Below are 25,330 nucleotides of genomic sequence, written 5' to 3' on the forward strand. Positions count from 1 at the left end.
CTCTTTCTCCCTTTTCCACTGTTAGGGAGCCATCTCTGACTCACTGTTCCAAAGAGAACCTGATGCTTTTAATATACAAGGGGTCGTTCAATAAGTCCTTAAAAAAACAGAAAAACAAATTATTTTAGTAGATTTTTTTTTACTTTTCAACATAATCTCCTTTAAGCTCTATACACTTTTCCAAGCATTTCTCCAACTTTTTTAAGCTATCTAAAAAGTAAGATTTCGGAAGGTCCTCAAAATAGGCATCTGTGTGACCAGAGGGTCGGCACCTCTAGTGTCTTGTCAGGGCTGACACCACTGTGTCTTCTAGGATAGACACAGAACCCTTGATGGCCTTAAATTTGGAATTTGCGCTAGTGGTCACATGCGTGGGTGGATTCAGGATGGAGGAGGGTTGAGAGATAGATCGGAAGTGAGTCACTTGGATACAAGGTTAACAACTAAAATAACTGATTTAATTTAACAAAAAAGGAATACATAGCTCTATGCTTTCAAATAATGATAGAGAGAGAGAGAGAGTTTACAAAACACTGCGAATTGATATACATATCTTGGATGCACTAAATTGTGCGGACTTCCGGATTGCTGATTTGTCATTCATTCGGTTGGTTGTTGGTTGGGGAGGCGTTAAATTTCCCTTTTCCTTGATGGTGGTCGGATATAATAATGAATAACTGGATGGAAAACTGGATATAATAATCCGGGAAGTTTGAAGGTGTCAAAACACAGAGTATAATTTTTGATGACGATACCTCTTCTCCTTTTTTGATGGCACTTATTTTGATGCACTCGCAAACTCTCGACAACCCCTTGTCCTTGAGTCACTTCTTTTTAATACTCTAAATTACATTATCCTTTTTCACCAATTGTGAATTTTAATGATTAGTTCCCAGTGACCCACTCAATGAGTTCCCTGGGAAAGAAACAACTCCAGGGAGAGAGATGAGATCATCCTTTGGTAATAAAGTTTGAAAAACTTTCGAAAGATGAAAAATGAATTTTCTCTCCAAATTTTATCAAGACTAGTTTCTCACATCTGTTTGGGCGATGACCTCCTCGTTCAACGTAAACTGTTGTCCACCGAGCCATTTTTTTAAGTTTGGAAATAAAAAAAAAAGAAAAGTTACTGGGGGCCAAATCCAGTGAATACAGTGGAAGTTGTAATAATTCGAACTTTAATTTCATGATTTTGGCCATCAAAACTGCACAGGTGTGCACCCTGTGCATTGTCTTGATGGAAGAGGATTTTTTTCTTTTTCAAATGAGGACGTTTTTCCTTGATTTCGTCGCTCAACTGGTGCAATAATGACGCATAATACTCTCCAGTTATTGTTTTTCCTTTTTCTAAGTAATCGGTATAGATTATTCTGCATGTATCCCAAAAAACCGTGGCCATCACCTTCCCAGTCGATTTCACCCTCTTCGCCTTCTTTGGAGCCCTTTTGCTTTCAAAAACCCACTGTTTTGACTGTTCCTTTGTCTTGGAATGTAGTAGTGTATCCACGTTTCATCCACAGTTATGTATCGACACAGAAACTCATCAGGATTGCAATGAAAAAGCGCCAAAATAGCCTTAGAGTTGACCACATGATTATGTTTATTTTCCACTGAGAGCAAATGCGGCACCCATCTTGCCAAGATTTTTTTCACACCCAATTTTTCGTGCAAAATTGAAAACACTGTACCTTGCAATATGCCTGTGGCTTCAACTATTTTGTGCTCTTTGATTCATTGATCACTCAAAACCATATCATGGATTTTGCCAATCATTTCGGGAGTAGGCACTTCTACTGGACATCCCGAACGACCTTCATCTTTTGTGGATGTACGGCCATGTTTAAAACTCATTTATCCAATTGTAAACAGTTGCAAAAACAGGAGCAGATGTCATGAACTTCATCCAACTCAGCTTTGATCTCTTTTGGTGTTAAGCCTACAGGTGTAAATATAAGTGTTTAATCACCGCTTGAAACTCATTTTTTTTCCATTTTTCTAACAAAAACAAAAGTTTCTTGCTTCAATTGACAATAAAAATGAAATCATGTGATGGATATGATTGAGACTTTCACAGCTGTGTAGTGAGTCATGATGCTTACTAAAAACAAGCCATTTTCGATGCTATGATCGCCATCTATTGGATTTTCTAAGGACTTATTGAATGACCCTCATATATATATATACTTACTATATCATACGAGGGGGTGCAAAAGTAGGTATACAGTTGTTATTATGGAAAAAAACATACAGGGAGAAAATAGGAAGAAAAAATATTTATTTTTATGTACAAATTAAATCAGAAATAAGGAATACAAACTAATAAAAGATAATAAAAACAATAATAATGAACACCAAACATTTGTATTTCTCAGATTCTCAACTGTATACCTGCTTTTGCACTCCTCTGTGTATATATATATTGCACACCTAGTGGTGTGCAATACTCGGGATAAAGAGTTCCTTTCTTCTTGTTCCCACATGTGCTCTCTCCTTGATCACTAGTCCTCTTTGAACAATCTCCTAAGCCCGCTTGATGGTTAAGTCCAAAGAGAAGAAGCCCAAAAAGGGTAAAGATGGCCACTACACCAATTTTTTTAATTATATATCTTCACAATTGTCATCTTATTTTTCCTACTAATTTGGTGAATCCTGAACACTGGCATGGTTGGACATACTTGGACACTCACCTGACAGGACAAGAAAAGAGCATTATTGCCTCCAGCAATAAGTATGCAATGCATATTATAAATCACAGGATGAGACTAACACAGTAAACAACACAAATCTGGGATGGAAGTACCACAATTTATTATTTATAATTATAAATAATAAATAGATTAATTATTGTTAGCTGTCTTACACTATATGAATTTTTTTTATTTAAATATTTGAATCTAAATAAAATACTAATGCTATATTACTGGAGCTGGAATAATGCTGCAACTAATGCAAATAATGATATCTAACATCTTTAATTTCTTTCTGTAGAGTACAACAATTCTATTAGCTTTAAGCCAGCACCATGGATGTTCTCAGTTTTTGTAATATTAATATGCTGTCAGGAACAGAAAACTGGCTAAATAAAAATAAATAACATAAAAATGAATAAACACAATAGGAAAAACAAAAGTGGAGAACACTTTTCTCTACATTTCTGGAACAGAATGGTTCCAGAATGTTTTTTCTCAATTGAATCTGTATTTATTTTATTTATTACTTTTTTTTGAAGTTATGCTATGGCCTCACTTGATTGGTTGATGACCATAGCAGTGGAAGTCCATTTTCATATCTTAGAACTTATATAAAATTTATCTTTATAATTTTATATTTATAACTGTGAAAAAAGTTATTTAGGAATTTATAGCTCTTCGATAAAGAAATTATAATTTTATGAATAATTCTTTAAAAATTTATCTTATTACAATATAAGTTCATTAATCTGATATCCTCTGACAAGTAACTGATAATTCAGAATTGTCCAATAACATATACAGGATTTTTCAATAAAAGTTGGTAGAACTTTGAATTGAAATAAAATGAAAACTTCAAAAGATAATATTGTTTTAATTGTTTTATTTTGTAGTACATTTAGTACCATACACGTGAAAAACAATATTATTTAAATGACCTCCATGATTGTGTTTGACAGAATGAATACAATTAACCTAATTTTCAATGACTCTGGCACATACATCAGGCTGCATCTCTCCAATAACATGAATGATATTTGTTTTAAGGTCATCAACAGTTTGTGGCTTGTTGGAAGAAACAAGGAATTTTATGTGACTCCATAAAAAGTAATCCAATGGAGTTAAGTCACAAGATTATGGTGGCCAATTAACAGCTGAATTTCTCTTTACTTCTTATGCTTCATTGGCATGATTGAGTACATTCATCAACAATTGATCCAGTTTCTTCAATTTTTTTTCTAAACTATGTTCATTGTTATGAGTTCTATTGGCTAGTTATGTTGACCATAAATCAAAACAAAGTGCATAAAACGTTACCAAATTGAACAGGAATTCTGATGATAATTTTTAATAATTTCAACACATTGAGGAACTATAAATCCTTCCAGGATGGTTTGCCAAATAGTACAGAATGGATACGTCAATTTTCCTGACAATCAAATAAAATTGAAGTTCTAGTGCACTTAAATTAATGAAAAGCCCTGTGCATATATATATATTTGTATATTATGTATAAGTAACTGTATATTAAATATATATTGTATAATTGTATTAAATAATGTAACTGTTTTATTATAATGAGTTTTGTTATGTGATAAATTTTAGAGTAAATTTATTTCAAAAGAAGAGTTGCCTAATGTTGTTGAATGTATGTTAAAAGTGCATCATTCAGTAGAAATTTACAGCAGAAAATTTTTTAAATTGAATCAAGGAAACTTTGTAACACCACAGTATTTTTTGGATTTTATTCAAACATATTACAACTTATTAGAGGAAAAAAATATGTATATTGTTTCACAGGTATGAACAAAATTATTTTGATTTTAATAAATTTATTATTTTTTTATATTCAAATTAAAAGCACTTTACCTAGTTTAAATATTAAGTGATTTATTAATAAAAGTATTGAAATTATGAATAAAATTTATATATTTTATTCATAATTTCAAATGGAATGGCAAATAGAAACTAAATATAGTTAAGTTTACTATTCCTCATGACTGATTAAAGGGTATGCAAAATGCACTTAATCTCTCATCTGGGAGTTGGTAATTTGTTATTTTAATATTATTCCTTCAATTCTTCATAAATGTGAATTAAAGAGTAAGAAATTGCATTGTCTTTCTTTGGTATTTATTTCTGATTTTCAAAAAACTCAATTAGCATCAGAGTAAATAAATTTTCTCTCCATTTGTTTTCATAATAACAGTTCCAGATTGGATAGCGTGTGCCAGCCATGAGTTATTGGAGACAAATTTTAACATCTGATTAAATTCTGCAGTTGACTTTCTTTTCTTTAGCGCAAGAAAGGATTCCGTATAAACAACCAATAATATTGTTTATATGGATGCATTACTTTGAATTTTCATTTCCAAAGTTTTTGGCAAACATGTTCAATTTATATATGTGTATTTTTATTTTTAATTTTAATATATCATTTTTCTGAGCAAAGCTGGTTAATTCTGGATTACATCAGAAATCAGCAGGGTCAGTAGTATCAAGATATGAAGGGTCATCAGGGTCTCTATGCTTATTTGGTATGTGTAGATCAGAAACAGAGGAGGTACAGCATGCAGCAAAGTAGATTTTCTATGTTGAATCAATCTTTGAAAGAGTTATCATCAACCGTCTTCAGCCACTGTTGCAATATAGCTTGCTTCTGGTACTTTGGCTTTCCCCTAATTAATTTTCTTTGAATCAAACAAACAGACATAACATATCTACAACCTAGTGGCAGCAAATCCAAAATGTGCTGGATCATGGGAGTTGCCAGATCACAGAATGACAGATTAGAGATGTTCAATCTATATAAATATAACAATATAGTAATAATTGAACATCAAATCCATCTAGCAAACAAAGCAATAATTACAGTTACATTGTACTAACCTTGTATAGCTTTGCAGTTACTACTTAAAAATGTAACACAAACGTTTTTGACCCACTTCTAGGGTCTTCCTCAGGTGTTTTATAAGTTTTTCTGGTGTGACTCCGATTTTTAACCATTCAGGTCTCCATTGTTTCTATCTTCGGAATTTTTTAAAATTTCAAAATTCGAATCTCCAAATGATGTGCGCCTGTGCCAAAATGCATAGACGCACATCGTTTGGAGATTCGAATTTTGAAATTTTAAAAAATTCCGAAGATAGAAACATTGGAGACCTGAACGGTTAAAAATCGAAGTCACACCAGAAAAACTTATAAAACACCTGAGGAAGACCCTAGAAGTGGGTCAAAAACGTTTGTGTTACATTTTTAAGTAGTAACTGCAAAGTTATACAAGGTTAGTACGACATATCTGTAATAATTGAACATTTGTAAATTACTAATAATATAATTTAATACAAAGATTATATTTATTTTAGAGCAAACGAATTGTAGAAGGATTGACTAAAATTCAACTTGCTCGAGAACAAATTCTATTTTTTCAAGAAAAATTAGATGAACAACAAATTGTTTTGAAAAGAAAAACTGATGCTTGCAATGAATTGTTGGAAATAATTTCATTGCAAACTCTTACAATAAAAGAAAAACAACAAATTGAAAATGTCAAAGCTGAAGAGCTAAAAGAAAAACATGAACTTATAAGTCGTGAGAAGGTAAGACATTGTGAAATATAATATTCAATGCATTATATATACTGATATATAAGAATTTTACCTATTGAATTTGCATGTATAAATGAAAATAAAAAAAATCAAATTGACAGTTTGTTATGTTCCATTTTGATGAAAAGAAAACACTAAAACTTATATAATATTAAAGCTTGTAATAGAGTGAAATAAGATATAATCATTATGAGTGAATGCTCTTACATCTTATTTTTAGCCAGTTTTAATTGGTTTCTAAGGTTTTTTGTTTTACTATCTTTTTAATCAAAAAACATTTTATACATTTTATGAAATTATATTTATTTTTACAGTTTTATTTATACTAGCCCATAATTTTATATGATTTAACCAAAATAATTTTATTTCTACAGTTTTATTTGTTAATAATTTAATAAGTAATAATTTAGTTATTTCAGCTGTCACTATAATATTAGGACTGAAGAGGGGCAGTAAGCCCAAAATGCATATCATTTTATAGAAAATAAACGTACTTTTTCCACTCAGAAAGAGTTCCTGTGTGATTTTTTTTTTCTCAGCAGCAAACTGTGCTAATTTCAAAGGAAATACAACGAATTGAGGGAATAGTAAGCAATCAAGTACTAAGAAATAATCATTTCATTTCATCTCTATGAGATTGAGTTTTCATATTGATTTTTCAGGAGTGAACTTTTTGATATTCTCTTACATTATTAACTTTGCTGATCAATTTTATAATGTCTTATTGCTGATCCACTTTATTTTCCTATAATTTTTGCACAATTCCTTTGATTTATGAACATTGCCCAAGTGTTCCCTTTTGATTTTAATGATTCCTATAATTTTGTAAAATATCAAAAACTAAAAAGTGAATATTTTTATAAGTTAAAAATATTTTTAAGAGTGAAATCAGCCATCAAATTTGGTATGTCAAGTAGTGATTTTACTATTTCATATCAAAACACTTATTGGATTTGAACAACAGCAATAACATCTTAGCAGTGAAACATTTACAGTAGAGCGTCATTTATTCGAATTAATTGAGGACTGGGGTTGTTCGGATAACCGATTTTTCGATCGTATATAAAAAATATATTAACCTATCTGATGTTGAAATTTTTCTCCATTGTGTGTCGCTTCATGTTGAATTTTTCTCTGTCGCGTGTCGTTTTGTGTTGAATTTTCGTCGATTTTAAGCCTAACAGAAATTTTTATAATAATCATCGATGCTATTGTATCGTTAAAAATTATTTCTTTATTTTGTACAAACAAAATAAATATATTGAAAAATATAAAAACAAAAAAATTATACTTTAGAAGTTAATCTAGTATCAAAAATGTTCGATTCAGCACAACATAGTCCGGACTGGAAAGCTGGATGTAACATAGACTGGAAAGCTGTCGGTTAACCGGCTTTCGGATAAATGATGCTCTACTGTATATTCAAAACAGACATTTAATACTCATTTAACAAATAATTTCATATTATTTTAAAGATTACCTAAAAGATTAATTTTAAAAATTGAATATATTACAAGCATTTGAACGAGAAGTTTAAAAGATGCAACAATTTATAAATGAAATAGTTATAAACAACAAAATTATAGCAATAAAGCAGCTATGTTTTGGCTAGATAAAAAAGGGCTTGCTAGAGGACAGCTGAAAGTGAGATAGAAGCAGGATTGCTCTCATACTCATTCTGTATATGGATTGTCAATGAGTAATATTTGCTAGAAAATTGTAAAAATGTACAAAATTAATAGTGGTATTATTGACTTATAAATTTCTATCTGTTCAAGATGTTTGAGAAAGAGTTGCCAGGAAGAGCTATGTAAGAGGTGTGCATGGTCAAAGTCCACATTGATGTCTGGGTTGGAGGCAAAAATAACCAATGCAGTGTTGGACAATCCTTTTATGATGAAGTCTGATCTACAATAATACCATTATTAATTTTTGCAATGCTCTTTCCCGATAGCATGGATGTCTTTCTTTGAACTATAAATCTTACTATCTTCCCCCCTCCTCTCTTTACACATGTATGGCAATCCTCCATTGTTTCAGCAGATGGGCGATTAATTTGCCTGATGATGCTCATTCAACAAGGATGAAAACATTAGCACCTCCAAACTTCTTTGCTGGATATTAGGTTTTTAGTGGCTTTAGAGTAAGTTTATATTTTAATTGTTTAAACAAACAAAAAACAGCTCAAAAGCTTAGTTTCTATATCATATTTATAAAAGTTTTACATTTTATTGTATATTAAAAAATAAATTACACAATATAATTTAATTTTGAATTTTATCTTCCTTTATTTTTTGCTTATTCTGCTTAAACAATAATGTGTAATACCAATTTTTTACAATATTTATAATTCTATATATTAATTAGTTAAATATGAAATTAAAAAAGAGTTCTAAATGTGATTCTTTTTTTCTTAGATGGAAGCTGAAGTGACCTTAAGTGAAACACTTTCAGCCTTAGATGCAGCACGTAATTCATTAAAAGAAATAGATAAATCTGACATCACAGAAATAAGGTGATTTTTACATATTTGAATATTATATGATTAATAATTTTATTAAAATAAAACTGAAATTTAAATTTTCAAATAATCATTATATTGAAATTTTATGAAGGAAAGACAATAAATAAGTCACAAACTGATATGTAATAGCTAAAAATGGCAGTTAGTAATTTCTAAAAATGTCATTATGCAGTAGCACAATCCACCTTGAGGTAGCAGACTCCAAGTGTTGTATGCATTTGTCCAGCTCAGTTTCAAAATGACAACTATGCTTGAAGTTGAAGATCTACATAACATTATGTGTATTTTATGGCAAATTCATAAGGAAATGCTTCTTGTTTATGATGAAAGTGTTTGTCACATAAAGCAGTATACATTATACATTTGGTTTGATAAATTTTCTCTAAGACAGTCAAAAGTTACTGATAAAGACCAATCTGATTGCCAACACAAGCAGAAGTTTGAGAAGTGTGCATACAGTGGATTTTCAGAAAACTTATGGAAGAACATAAAATGAACTGAATAGGACTGTCCGTACATCTCACATCTCAATAGTCTGAAGATGAAGGACAAGACATGCTTAACAGGATTGTATTGGAAACAAAATGTGGATGCATCACTGACAACTCAAATCAATGCATGACCCAATACAATGGAAATATCTTTCTTCACCTTCATTAACTCATAGGAAATGTTATACTTTCCTATGAGTTAATGTTGCTAACTTTAATAATGTACTGTACAGTACATTCTGATCTTAGCCTTGAATTTGGAATTTGATGCATGATGTTATGAAATTTTTAAAATAAATATAAAAAGAAAAATCATTATTATAAGTCAATCTAAAAAGAATTTCTAAATTGAATGTTTACAAACTGTAAATCAAAATATCACTATAATAAAAAATTACTGAAGATAAAAACAATAGTATATTTAAACTTCAGTATATATGAACTTTTATTATATAATACAACTAGCTGTTACCTGCGACTTTGCCCGTGCAGATTTTGCAAGCATAGACCATTTATATTCAGCATTTCAACAACCATAGTAATTGTTGTATAACACCTACCACTGAGAATGATGAGAATTACTGAGAATCAAACAAACTGTTTTCAATTTGATCAATTTTTTGGAACGTTTACAATTGTTCTATAATTGAACAAATATGCAGTAACAAATTCAAATTTAAAAAAGTTGGAGCATTTGGTTAAAAAATCGAAATATATAAAGATATTTATAACAATGTCTGAAATATTATCAATTTAATACACCTAAGTACTCTCTCCCTTGTGGGAGAATTTTGAAAAATCTCTTCTTAGTGTGCATTCCCATTGTGTACCCTACTAAAACATAGTTAAAACCAAAAAATTGCATCTAAAATAGTACAGTAGAAGCCGTTCTTCAGGTTAAGCCTTAATGCTCTCCCTCTCCCTCGCGGGGGAATTTCAAAAAATCCCTTCTTAGTGTACCTTTTCATGACGTACCCTAACTGTGTACCAAATTTCACCTCTTTAGTTTTAGCGGTTTGCTTTGGGCAATGATGAATCAATCAATCAGTCAGGACAAGTAATTTTATATATTTAGATATTAGAATAAAAATAAAATAACTTTATAATTTTATAATTGCCATTTAAATTTTAACTGTTTCATTTATTTATGATGATTTCTTAGTGAAAAACAATATTAAAAAAACTGAGTTTAATTTTTATGTTTAATGCTTGTTTTTATGAAAGCATTACTACAGACAGAATTCTCAAAACAGAAGTTTTCTCAATTTATTAGGTTTAACAAAACAATCTTATTTATTTTGTTTGGATATTGAAATTTTGGTCTCTAAAAGTATGTCAGCAAAACTGAAAACGTTTGCATTGCACATAAATTTAAGTTTTATTAAAGCAAATTTTTCAATACACTTTAAATTATATTTTTAATTTTAATATTAGTATTATATTAAATTACATAAATTAAATTTATTTAATAGAATTTTTTTTCCTTATAAATTTACAGATCATTTGTTTCACCTCCACCAGTAGTGATGACTGTAGCTTTATGTATTTGTGCTTTACTTGGTAAACAAACATCTTGGAAAACTGCAAGAGCAATGATGTCAGAACCAACTTTTATGGAAAATTTACTGAATTTAAATGTAGAGAATATACCAAATCAAAATATCACTATAATGAAAAGATTGCTGAAGGTAAAAAATAAAAATTTAATAATATAGTTTATATATAAAAATATTTACCATTCAAAAGGAACAAAAAGGTTTACTCTGCCTATAAAGACTGTTTTTTTCCTGAGGTTGTGAAAAGACAGAATGTGAAGATATTTTTTTTTTTGTTTCTTCTTATGTAAATATTTTTATATATATTTATATTGTCCTTGGCCATTTCATTAATATATTTATTAAAATATTTTTAGAAATATAGTTTACATAAATTTTTATTACATAATTCAAGGCTCAGTGTAAAGTTATTTTTAGTAAATACTATAATTTTGAACAGTTGAGCTGGGGATTATCTGTGTTTAAACTTTCAAACTGTCTAAAGTACCATACCAGGGGTTGGCAACCTGCTGCTTTGGAGCTGCAATGCAGCTCTTTTAATACATAATTGCGGCTCTTTTTAAGTTAATAAATAATATACATGTCACAAAATAAAATTTTAAATTTAAGGAAAACAAAAAGGTAACTCATAAATTTCACTATATTTTTTTTTAGAGACTTTTTAATTTCACTAATCACTTATCACTTCACCTATCAGAGTAAGAACAAAACATTAACATCTCTGCAACTCCTCAAATATTTTACACACCTTTTTGTTATACTCTGTATTTTGCATGTGTAATCTGCAATGACATTTATTCTGAGAAAACAGATAATCTGTGGATAATATACAATGTACTAAAATATGGAACTTCTTGTCTGCAATGTTACCAGTGAGCAGCATCTTTTATTACTATTTCTTATTTTAACAGTGAGGTATATGGTGGAATAAGAGGTCTGTTAAAAAAAAAGACTGAACTTTTGTCATACAAACTTTATTATCATAATTACAATATTATACATGTTTGTCCTCTTCAAAGTACTCCTCCTGCTTGCAACACATGGTTCCCATCATTTTTGCCACTGTTGGAATGCTACTTGGAACTCATTTTGAGATGGAATGTAGTCGTTTCTGCAAATTCTGTTGAATCTCATTCACACTTTGAAAATGACATCTTTTCAGGATGGCTTTCAACTTTGGAAACAGGAAAGACCTTCAGGGAACAAGTCTGGAGAGTACAAAGAGTGAAAAAGGATGGCCAAGTTGTTAGTGGCCAAAAATTTGCCAACAAGCAGAGACATGTGACATGGCATGTTGTCATGAGACAACACCCAGCTCTTGTTTTCCTACAGCTCAGGTTTTTTCCGGTATACATCTTCCCTCAAATGCCTTAAAACTTAAAATTCCTTGTTAACAGCAGAATTCCATCATGAATTATTCCTCAATAATCAAAAATAAACAGTTAGCATTGACTTCAAGTTTGACCAACTCATGTATACTTTTTTCAGTCAGAGCTACATTTTCCCAACCCATTGTGATGATTGCATCTTGGTTTCTAAATCATAGCCATAAATCCAAGTTTCATCTGTTATAATGGTTTTCATGAAATGTTTGTCAGTATTGGCACGATGAAATAGCTCTTGTCTGATCATGACATGGTTCTGTTTCTAGTTGTTGATCGACAGATGTTGCATGAGTTTTGCAGAGATGCAATGCATGCCAAGTCTTTTGGTCAAAATTTCATGGCATGAGACGATGCTGATGCTGACTTCCTCAGAAACCTTTCACACAGTCAAATGATTTTCACAAATTACAGAACAAACAGCATCAATGTTTTCATCATTTGTTGATGTTGAAGGTCTTCTTGATCTTGAATCTTCCTCAATTGATGTTCTGCTCGATTTAAAATGCTTAAACCTCTCATGACACTGCAAATGGCTCATACAGTTCTCCTCATAGGCCTGCAGAAGCAAAGTGCATGTTTTTGTAAAAGTTTTGCCAATCTTAAAGGAAAATTTCACATAAACATATTGCTCCTTAAAGTTTTTCATCTTCACTTTGCAGAGTAGTGACTACACATGTTCACTTTGACAGCTCTAGATTGCCAACAGATCAGGGTAGTATGATGCACCAAGTGGTGTTGTGTTATTGAAGTTTGCCACTAGGTGGCACTACTTGCCGGAAGCTTGATCAGTGAAGTAGTTTGCACAGTAAGACAAAAGTTTGGTATTTTTTTGAACAGACCACCTTGTATGTTACATGAGATTTTTATTTTCATTTTAGCAATATTTTGCAGGGCATACACTGCTGAAAATAATATGTAGAAAATTATGGTAATAGTTTATTAAATGGTATAAATATATAGTTCTAAAATCATTTATACTTTATTTATTGCTATTTTAAAACAACATTTTAATCACAGGATGTATATGTAACTTGATTTTTAACAATAAATTTTTATAAATATCTAGATGTATTGCATAAGTTCACATTAAACAGATAATATTTAGATTTTTTATTCATTTTAATGTTAATTTAAATAAATTTTTGTTAAATAAAATCATCATATGCAATGTGGAATTTTTTAATAAAGATGATTTCATTTCAGTCTCTTGAACCTGGAATTAATACTGAACAAATAAAACAAATCAGCAAAGCTGGAAGTAAATTGTTCGATTATATTCTAGCTTTGATGGCTTATTATGCTATATTTAAAGAAATAAAACCAAAAAAGAACAAGGTATAAAAAATTAAATAATTTACAATTATTTAAAAAAATTATTTTATCATATTGATATTGCCATAAACTTTCTGATTGATTTTGACCATTTATTTTCTGAAGAAAAACAAATAAATAGTCAAAATGAATAGAATGTAGTAATAGATATTCAATAAAAATTAATGTTGAGTTCTGTAATTTTAATATACAGGTTAATCAATTAGAAGAAGATTACAATTATGCAACAGATAATTTATGTAAATTAAGGAAGGAAATAAAATTATTAGAAGAAGAATTAAAAGACTCAAATAAAAAATTTGATGATGCTGTTTCTCAAAAATATAATTTACAATCTGAAACTACTACTATGGTAGAATGTTTAAAATCAGCAGGTCAATTAATTACTGGTCTTGGTTCTGAAGAAGAAAGGTAAGATAATAAGTTGTTACTTATGTTAACACTGGTGTAGTTATGCTAGAGCTATCTGGAATTTTTTTGAATGCCAGAATGGTATTCCAGATCTTTTTCAAAGGCAAGTAGCATATAAAAAGTATAAAATTAGCTCTTTTTTTTATTACAAACTAAATTTAACTGTATATATATATATATATATATTCATGACTATCACAGGTAAACATTTATTTATTTCTGTTTTAACTTGTAATACTTACTGCAAGCACATTTTCTGTCAAAATAGGACAGCATTTCTCTAAATACCAGGGCTTAAGAGATTTGATGCTCCAGGCGTGTTAATTTGTTGTGTGTTAAAAATGGCCACCTGCATATGTTACTTATGATCCAATCATATTCACTCATCAAAATATTTAGTAAATTGTTAAGATTCTCAACTTGAGAACAAAAGCCTTATCAGGATAAATATGGTGAATTGGTCCTAGAAATAATGGGATGGAAATTGGTCCAAAAGTGGAACATTTATAAAATTAATAATTTTTTTGCACTGATAACCTCACACTGCTATGAGACCAATGAAAAACTACCCTAAAACACAGAAGTAAAATATTCATTCTTGTTACTGTGTTGGCTAGATGTTATCAAGTGATCACAATTTTTATTGATTGTTTTTAGATTTTATTTTTTTTTTAACTATGTTGCATTTGACAGATGAAATTGACAACTTTTTATGGCGTAATATAGAATAATATAAATATTCCTTAAAATATTTGAAATTGTCATCTTAACATTGGGGTAGTTTAATTACTTTACTAAACATTTTTCAGTTTTATTTATGAGCCCTTATCAGATAAATGGTGTTCAAATTCAGAGCAACTTAACATTGAACAGTTTTTTACAAATTCAAAATGGAATTAACATCAAGATTATAGTTAACAAATTTTTTTGTAAAAATTTTTAACATTAAATTAAAATCCTAAATTACTATAATAATAATAAATTAATACAATAACCTAACTAGTTAATATTTAAGATTGACAATTGCTAAGTATTAATTAATGCCCATGATGCATTTTTACTTGTCCCAAGTCCCTTTTTAATGGCATATCTCCATTTTGTTGGAAATTGCTCTATGTCTCTGGTGTTAATGCATTCATTTCTGTTTGTGTTTAAAACTCAATGTATTTCGTTATTCATGACTGTAGAGGGCTATTACACTTCATTAATGATTTTAGATTTCTCCCGAAGTATTGAACTTTCTTGCATGTTTGAGATTGCTGCCAAGGCCGGCCATGTTTTCTTTCCTTTTCCTTACATCATATTGGTATTCTTTAACTTTGGTTTTTAAATTCTTCTTAGTTATTCCAAGTTGTTTCAAATTTGAACACTATTTACCTGACGAGGGCTCATAAATAGAACCCAAAAAGCATTTAGTAAAGTGATTTAACTACCCTAGTGTTAAGGTGTTTATATTAATTGAAAATAGGAGCTGGGTTATAACGGATTATTGTCATCTTGTTTTAAACAGGTAAAATCATTTTTTGAAAACTTTTTTTACTTTTTTCCATTTGAATTTTGTGTCAAAAAGTTTTTTAATATAAATCATTTTGTGTGCTATATTATTTTCAGTAATGACATTTTCTACTTTGTGATTTTATGCAAAAACAGTGATACTTAAATAAATAAGTAAATAAATAATAAGTAAATAATCTCAATTTTTGAAAAATTTGGACCATTATTGGGCAGTAATTGATCACCGCTATTATCTGCATTTTGGCCAATTTTCACCTCTATCTATCTGAAGCTGATTCACCATGAAGTATGACCATTAGGTATAAATTTTAATTACTAATAACTTTTATAACTCTGTCAAGTCAGCTTTGTGCAGCAGTTCTGCACCAAATGATCTTTTCCCCAGATTCTCATGGAGGCTATATTTTCTGGACCCTCCTGAAAGCTTTGTTGTACATACCCATAAACATATTTTCAATCACACAATTGTGACCACAGGGTCAGACCACATCAAGATGCCATATCAGGACTGACACAGAAATCGTGATGGTCGATATGTTGGTTTCACATGTAAGTAATCACATTTGTAGGTGGTTGGATGAAGGAGGTCCGAGAGACAGCATACCCAAAAGAAATGCACTCAACTACAGATTTAACTAAACAAATATTTATTCATTTACATATAGATATTTACACATATTTACATGTAGGATTAAAATTTTTATATAGTAGTTCAAAGTTTAAAATAGCATATCATTACGTTCTTAAGCAGTTCTTAAACTGAGAGAGAGAGTTATAATTAACCACGAGCTGATAAATATCTGGATTCATTGAATGGTTAAATTCTTGATGAGTTTACACTTGGCGTGAATGGGTAAGATAGTTCATTGAGTAGTTTAGGTAGTTTGATGAGGAACAGTCTGGTAGTAGGGAAGTTAGGCACTAACAGGTTGATGATAGGTAGATATTTGTTGGTCCTTCTGGATTTAGTAGGTTAGGCACTAGGTCAGGTAATAGGCAATCCTTGCTGGCTATCAGTGGTGCAGAACTGGACAATGGCGGAGCATAGTGGAATCCTTTTTGTTTCCGATGAGGCAGGTAACAAACTTTCTTGTCATTACCAATTTTTCTTTTTTATTTTGGGGTTTCCCCCTGGAGTTCTGTGCCCATTTTTGGTAATATCAAAGTCTATGCCCAGTGTGCAAATTTGTGCTGTTTGGTTCTGGGTGAACTCATAGATGTGTCACTCTTAAAAGGAAATGAATCCAGGGAAAGGTGTAGTCTACCCTCCAACATTTATTTAATGTTGAAAGAAAAAAATAAAAAAAGATGTTTTTGGTTGGGAAGAGTTTATAATTTAAAATTTTTATATAAAACATAAGTGTTATCCTTTTGAAATAATTTCTATTTAGTCCAGGCTCTCACATTATTGTGTGTAACCACTAAAAACCTAATATCCAGCAGAGTAAAAGAAATAAGTGTTAACATTTTTTGTGGTTTTAATAATTGTGTGATAACTAAGGTCCAGATTTTTGGGTGCAGTTTTAGAATGGATTGGGTGCTTTTTTTCACTGTTTTGGGTGCCAGTTTGGGTGCTTTTAAATACTGTATTATTAAGACAAAAACCAACAAGATGTACTATATTTACAAATTACATAATTGTTTATTGCAATTTAGTCATAAAGATGAGCATTGTAATTTACAACAGTAACCATTTCAATGTTCTTAAAAGTGAAGTTTTCTCGTTTGGAGGATAGAATGTCTTTATATAAGGAAAAAGATTTTTTTATGTTGACCAAGACTAAGGGGACATGTTTTAGTTTTACTCAGAATTCTAGTTCAGTGCAATCCAGAATATTTTTCAAATTGGGATTGTTTGATAAACTAGATTTGACTTTGTCCAGGGCAAAACCGTCCAGTACATCAAGCGCCTGACTTACAACATTCCACTGATCCCACATTTCAGTTCCATGTCTTTTCAGCTCGTTGATTTTATCCACCAATAACTTGTATGAATGCACGGAGTACAGCTCTGTGGTCACTACTGGATCAGTGACCAGTTTCTCGACACTGTTGACGGCCGCAGAATCACCAGGAGGAAGTTCATTGATAAACACATTAATTTTCTCAAATTTCTTGCAGTAGAATACCACACTGTTTATCCAAGACCCCCAACAGATGATCAAATATTAGAGTTGAGTTTGTATTTTCAAGTTGATACATTTTGAACAACTTTGTTGTACATAGCACCTGGTTAGTGGTGCAACAAGAATGTTTAACACATACCATTTTGTGGAATCCGTTGTTTTTTTCAGTATAAACATTATAGGATTGTCTCCAACAACGTCCAGGTGACTCTATAAATATATGCTCGAAATTCCTCCTTTTTTGTTTGCCTTCTCTATGCTTTTCCAAACTTGTGTGTCGCCTGTTTTCATTTCTTGGAGTTTCACATCAACAGAAATCACATAATCGCAAATGGAGTTCTAATACTATATACCGTAGTTACACACAAATAAAAAATAAAAAAAAGAATAAAGAGGATAAAGTGGAATTTTCTGGACTAAACAACCTAAGGCTTAGGGTTGTTTAGTCCAGAAAATTCCGCTTTACCCCCTTTTCTCTTGTGGCTGTCCGCCATTTTTTTTTGTGTGTGTGTAACTACAGTATATAGTATTAGAACTCCTATTTCTTTCCTAATTCATCTTCCTTCACTTTTAACCTTTTCTCGTCACCTGACAGGAACGGGACTTTCTGTTGGTTCTGATTGGTGGTTTTGACAAAAGGAACATGACGGGATCCTGCCCGAAGGGACCATTGGAGAGACAAAGGTAAGAAGAAAGGTCACTTTTGGATTTGCCACCAAGCAGGAAGGTCAAGCGAGGTGATCGGAGGCCTGTACATGAGACCGAGAGCAAAAGTTAGAGAAAGCCAAAATCGACAAGGTGGGAACAGAAACCAGAAATAAGTGAGATATCCTTTCCGGAGAAATCCATCATGCTGCTTCAGTGTAGTTTTTTAAATGATAGACTTATAGTAACCTGGATGCTAACAGATTGTGCATTCGCCTCTATCAGCCACCCAGCTCAGGTCCCACAGTTTAACTACCAGTTGATCCTTCCTTATATCTTTCACTCTTCTTTCTAATAGTAATATCGTTAGTTTAAGATTAGTTATAATTATTTTAGCTTCAAATCAGGATTGTATGTAATTATCATTTTCGCGGTAGTCTGAACGAGAGGGGAGACATTGTTTATATATATATCTATGTATTATCGTCTCTGTGACAGGCATTCTGTTCTATGTTAAAAGGTTCAGCTAATAAAGTTATTTGTTCATGATTGCTTTGTCATGTTATTACGCGTATTACATCATGACTTCTACACTCTCAGCAAAAGAAGAGAGAAAGCTAATTATCGTAGTTTTTCCTCTGCATACATAGTCTGGTTTAAGGAATTTGTTTTTTTCCCTCAAGTGAATGAATAAAAACCACCAAAGAAAAGGGATAATTGTCAACATATTCTTTGAAAATGTAAAAAAGGGGGAGCTGGGTGCAAAATATATAGTTTGGGTGCTAGTCACTGTTTTGGGGGCAGGTTTGCAATATGGGTGCTAAACAATTTGGCATTGAGTGGGCCTACTGCACTAAAACCAACTTAGTTAGTCTTTTTACATTCTGCCCCTTTCAAAAATCGAGTAGGTGTGGCACCCAAAAATCCGGATGTTAGTGATAACTATGCATACCATGTGTTTTGTGGAATAGGAATTTATATGTGGTTACACAAATACTAATTTTGAATGTTTTAATAGTCTTATATTTTATGGTTCACCAAATTCAATATTACAGTTTTTACTAACCAATTAAAACTGCCTTACGTACTAAAGAAAGGAAGAGATGAATTTATAGGATAGATAAAATTAAAAAAAGTAGAGCAGAAATTGATCTTTGAGAAAATAAAGTAGTTTTGAGCATTATACTGGGTTATATATTTTAGTAGACACACTTATGTAATTTGGATGATGAGATCTTTTTCCATTTTGTTCATATTTTTCTGACTATTTTTGCATTGATATACATTTGATGATACTGGATTTCTAGGCTAGTTCAAGTCTGTTGTTGGCATACACAAAATTTTAACTCTTCTGCACATATTTCTTTCTGATCTTGTTTTTTGCTTCTTTCCTTTAATATGCAGATAAGAACTTCCACTTCAGACTCAGTCCATGAGCTACCTCTTTCATACATCTGGCGGAAACAAAAAAGGTAGAAGAGCTATAGAATAAGAAAGGATAGAATCTTCAAACTAAACAGAAAATTTTTTACATACCACATTTTAATATTTTTTCATGAAAACAAGCTTCTTTCTATATTTAGATTATACACACTATCCTTCTCACCTTATGTGTTGGGGCACACAGATTGGGAAACAATGCTTTAATCAAAGGAGTAGAAACTGAATGTGTCAAAATTGCTGGTATGTCAAGTATTGAGTTTATTATTTTAACTCACACAACAGAAAAATTTTCCATTATCAGATTGTTCAGTCTTTGTAGTTATTTCCAGTAGAATTGAATTGTTTTTGCTTAGTCTGTATATATGTTTTATACATTCTGTATGTCTTTTGATGGTGTACTTTCCTTCTCGAATACGAAGATGTCACCTCCCTTCAAACGAGGGGTGTACCTACAGGTAGCCCAATATCAGGTACTCTGATTGAACTAGTGGTCAGAAAGCATGAGAATGCCAAATTACCTAAATTTCATGAGGATATAGCATTGTATGTCAGATATGTTTTGTATGTTTTTGATGATTTTGTTTAAATAAAATGAATTATAAATAATTGAAATAATTGTATTATATTAATTAAAATTTGATATGAATTTGCATATTTTTTTTTTTTTTTTTTTTTTTTTGTAGATGGAAAAAAGAACTTGAAGAATTAGAAATGAAAAATGAAATTTTGATAGGTGAATGTATACTATTCTCAGCATTTTTAATTTATTGTGGTCCCTTTACTTTGGAATTTCGTCAGATTATGATCTATGAAGATTGGAAAAATAATATATTGATAAGCAACATAAAACTTAAAGAACATTTTAAAATAGAAGAACTATTTGTTGATGAATTTATCATAAGCAGGTACTTTGTTAATTTTTAACTAATAATTATTGTAACATTATTAAATATAGTATTAAATGAAATTATATGTATTTTTATTCATTGTATCCTTATAAAAAAATATAATATATTATTTGATTCTTTGCTGACTTGCATCATTTTGAGAAATTACTTAATCTATGGAATAGTCAATTATTTTATTTAATAAGTTAAAAGCATATGTGGTGTAATCAAAAAGAAAATATAGTCCTTTTGCTATCAAGGATCACTGCCTTAAGCATTTGAGCAACAGTCTGCCAAGTGATGAGTTTTTAAAAATCGAACACTTACTACATGCAATTTTACAATATTGTGTTAGTGTTGCCTTGCAATTTGAGAATGAACTTGAAAATTGAGCAAAGAGCAAATATTAAATTTTGGAATTTTGCCATTTGAAATGCTTTGGGAAGCTTATGGCAACTAAGCCATTGGTGAGACAATAATCTCCAAGAAGACAAGGTAAGTCAGGAGTGCAACAAAGAGCATGTTGATCATTCTTTTACTATAAGAGGATTATGTACTAGAAATTTGTTTCTCTAGTCAGATAGTGAATTCGGACTTTTATTAATACATCTATCCTTGTTTATTGTGGCATCATTTATTGCTGATCAGTGTTATCATGGGTCGGAAAACAGTTGTGATAGTAACAGTGATGGCAGCATAGCAAGCACCCATTATGCTCAGCTTCCCAGTAATGCACTGGCTATCATTTATGTTTATATTACTGTGCTGCAAGGCTTTTAGATTTTTTATACATAATGATACATACTGTATTTTCAAACCCTTCAACATGACACCAATGAACAAGAAAAATATGAAGGTTCCTGATCTTAACAAACATCGCAGATGGGTGTATTCTCTACAAGAAAAGATAGATATGATAAAGAAAATATGTGATGGCGGAAGCTTTGGTGGGGTGGGCTATCACAGCCCACAGCCACCAAAGCTATAATCACTATAGTACAAATGAATCAATCATTCATTCTATTTACAAAGTGCATGAAGAAGTGATGACAGCTTTCACTGAAGCTTCACCCAGATCAGTTAGTCATATTACTAGGTTACATAAAGATGAGTTCATTCAACCCATGGAAAAGGGTGTGTATTTGTGGATGCAAGACTGTTACAAAAAGAAGCTTCCTGTGTCAACAAGATGTCAAAGTCATGCTAAGGCAATATATATATGAGCTTAGTTGTGCACAGTGATGTTGATGATAAGGACAAATATGTTTTTCAAAGTAGCTGTGGATGGGTTCAGAAATTTATTAACTATAATTTAGGAAGCAAAGTTGTTTCAGGTGAAGCAGTTTCAGCAGATACCGAGGCTGCTCATCTTTACCCTGAAGAATTTCATAAATTGGTGCGTGAGGGTGGATATTTACTATGCCAAGTTTTAATGCAGATGAGGCAGCCCTTTATTGGAAACATATGCATGACAAAAGTTATGTAGCTAAAGAGGAGGCTAAGATGCCAGGCTTTAGACCAGCTAAATATTGGGTCTCTACTGTTCTTTGGTAATAGTGCTGGGGATTTCAAAGCTAAACCAGTGGTTATACACCACTCTGTCCAACTTTGTACCTTCAAAAACATAAGCATGTCAACTCTTCCTGTGCATTGGTGTGCTAACAAAAAAGGACAAAATAATAATTGTTTGACTAGTAGCAAGATTTACAACATACAACCTGTTTGTGATGCCACTTCCACTGAAGAATTAATATGAAATAAATATTCTAAAATATTTTACTTTTAATTCTTTAAAGTATGGCATGTATTATCATATTTTTTCAATATTTGATTTGCAATTAATATTTTTAATAACTTAAATCCAATATATCTATTGAATGCAATATGCTTAAATATTGATTTTTAAAAATTATCATGGCATAAGAATTTGAAAAATTTTGAATTTCAGATTTTAGAATAATTTTTTAAATATAAGAAATAGTGATGATGATAAATATTTATTGCATTATATATTGTTTAAATATTATATAGATGGGTGTCTGAAGGCCTTCCACCTGATGAATTTTCTATACAGAATGGCATTCTGACTACATCAGCTCTTCATATTCCTGTTTGCATTGATCCACAATGGCAAGCCTTGAATTGGATAAAAAAGAAAGAAGAAAACAATAATTTAAAAGTAAGCAAAATTTATGAATTATTTTCTAATTATTCTTTGGAAGTTATTAAAGATTTTTATGTAATGATTTTTCATCATCACCTTTTTAATATTAAGATAGGAAGGAAATAATAATTTAATGTTTTTAATTATAAATCAATAGTTATTTTGGTTTTGTTAAAATTTAGATTACATTTTTTTAAAATAATATAAAAAATTAAAATATTTGAAAGATATTTTGTAATTAAGATATTAATATTGTATATTTAATTTATTTGGTATATAATTTTTATTTTTAGATCTTAACCCTCAAAGATTCAAATTGTTTTCAACAATTAGAATTAGCGCTTCATCATGGACATCCTACATTATTTCATAATGTAGATGAGTATACTGATCCCATTTTATTCAGTTTATTAGAAACAAATATAAAATGTAATTAAAAATTAATTATATAAATTAGTAATTGTTAATGTAAAATTCAATTAAATATTTATTATATAGATATATAAAAATAATTATGAATTGTTTTGAATGAATATTTTGGATTTTGAAATGATAAACACTTAATAATTTGAAAATATAATTAATATGAATTAAAATAAATTAATATGTTAGTTGAAAGTTTTTGTATCATCATTATATTTAATGTAACTTTAATAAGGATGTATCATACATGGTATCTTTTGTAAATGTTTACTGTTTATTAAACATAAAAATTATAAAAATATGCAATATCATTACAAGCTTTTAGTACATACAAGCTTGTACAGTATAAGCTTGTAATGATATTGTATGTTTTTGTAGTTTTTATTACATTTAATAAATGATACCATAAATGATAAGTTCTTTTTTAAAGTTACATTAAATTAAATGACGACACTCAAACTTTCAATAGAACATAGAAGGACTAGAAGCTTAGACAAATTAGAGAAATTAGAAATATATTAATATGTGAATTTCAAGTATTACAGATATGATTTATAATTTAGCCAAAGAACCTAGCTGAATATGCAATGAAAAGTGGCTTCAAATCAAATTGAATTTTTTATACAGGATGTCTCAAAAGTCTGGATACATGTAATGTAATGTCTCTATGGATGATGGCAGACCAAAACGAACAGTGGGAGTATATGTTATTGTGATGTTTCATAATGAGTCAAAACTAAAATTTAATTTTTAATGTTAAAAGCTAAAATGCTATTGTCAAGTCGGACTAAAGGTAATGTTAGTTATGTAAGGGAGAGGAGAGGAAAAAAAAACTGTAGTTGTTAAAATAAACACGAAGATGAATGATGTAATGGATCAGGTGGAATGTCTGTGGGAGAAGATAGAACTCTGACATGGGCACTCATAAACAATTGATCTACGTTAAAATGTCAAAAAAGGGGAAAGGTTTGATGATTAGAAAAACATCACGTGCAATCATTAAAATCTAAAAATTGAAAGAAATAGAAACAACAGGCTAAATTATGTGCACAGCTTATGGTTTTATCAACAAACTCTGGTCAGAGTTGACAAAAAGGTATTGGACGGATGCCATGAAACGGACTTTTTCCGCAACCCAAATCGGTCTTGGTTTTCGCCTGGTGACAGGAGAATGACCAATCAGGGAGAGGGAAAAGGGACCCAGAACCAATCAAAACGGTGAGATTCGAGAGGAAATCCTATAAAAACTCTGAATCTCAAGGTCTGAGGACAGTTCTCCAGCCAAGTGTGTGTTCAAAAGTGACAAGAATTCAGTTCATCCTTCTACATTAACCATCGGAATCTCCCCATCTGTTCTACCGCTAGTGCCCCGGGGCTACTTTGAACAATGCATCACTGCACTATGTTTGATGTCCAGAAACTCCCTCAACACCTGTTTTTCTGGAACAAACTGTATTTTAATACTATCTAAGTTGTTTTACGTTAAAATAAACAGTTTTGTTGTAAGGACATGTGTCATCTTTGCACCACCCACTTACAATCAGTCTCTGGGCTTTTCCTTATGCAGGATTAACTGATCCCCTAAGGGTCAGCATCTTACATTATGATGGTGCTGAATCCAATGTTGACTATAAGGATGAGACTGTGCAGACACAAGCAAACGATAATATGTGACAAGAAGAGGTGATCACGTTTCACACACTGTTTTTTGATCTCATCTGTATGGTACATGATTACATATTCTCGCTCACTTGGAAAATTTGCATGCTTACATCTGCATAATCACACCGTAAGGTTGCCCTTAAAGGGAATTTTCAAGGTTATTAAAAAAAATCTTTAAAACCTTGCATCCAAGACCAGAAATGTCAATTAGAATGTTGTAGGCCATACAAAAATTAGTAAGAATATGTTTATTTATCAAACAAAAATAAAACGAAAAACAAATCCAAATAAATGAGCAAAATGCCATCCAGTGAAGCACCTTTCATTATTTTGTATGAACTGGGATATTGCAGGTGTGAGTATACTGTGATTCTCATGCAATACTCAACTGAAAGGAAGTATCATGTACAGTACCTCTCAGTGATTCTCACTCATTTTGGCAGAAGAAAGATTATTAGATTTGTTTTT

General features: G+C 30.7%; 1 protein-coding gene across 1 annotated transcript in view; it reads left to right on the top strand.

Moving 5' to 3' along the window:
- Dhc98D (Dynein heavy chain at 89D) overlaps positions 1-25,330 on the top strand; it is a gene marked incomplete at its 3' end in the record, with an annotated part of 149,794 nt that overhangs the window by 66,204 nt on the left and 58,260 nt on the right. The window contains exons 20-28 of the mRNA XM_067268098.1: positions 4,296-4,490; positions 6,056-6,289; positions 8,716-8,813; positions 10,812-11,001; positions 13,458-13,589; positions 13,780-13,997; positions 20,410-20,631; positions 22,645-22,792; positions 23,071-23,206. Of these exons, the coding sequence (XP_067124199.1) occupies positions 4,296-4,490; positions 6,056-6,289; positions 8,716-8,813; positions 10,812-11,001; positions 13,458-13,589; positions 13,780-13,997; positions 20,410-20,631; positions 22,645-22,792; positions 23,071-23,206 (1,573 nt within the window). The remainder of the gene's footprint in view (positions 1-4,295; positions 4,491-6,055; positions 6,290-8,715; positions 8,814-10,811; positions 11,002-13,457; positions 13,590-13,779; positions 13,998-20,409; positions 20,632-22,644; positions 22,793-23,070; positions 23,207-25,330) is intronic.

Source organism: Centruroides vittatus, unplaced genomic scaffold (assembly GCF_030686945.1).
Source record: "Centruroides vittatus isolate TY-2023 unplaced genomic scaffold, ASM3068694v2 contig_3155, whole genome shotgun sequence".
Classification (NCBI taxonomy): domain Eukaryota; kingdom Metazoa; phylum Arthropoda; class Arachnida; order Scorpiones; family Buthidae; genus Centruroides; species Centruroides vittatus.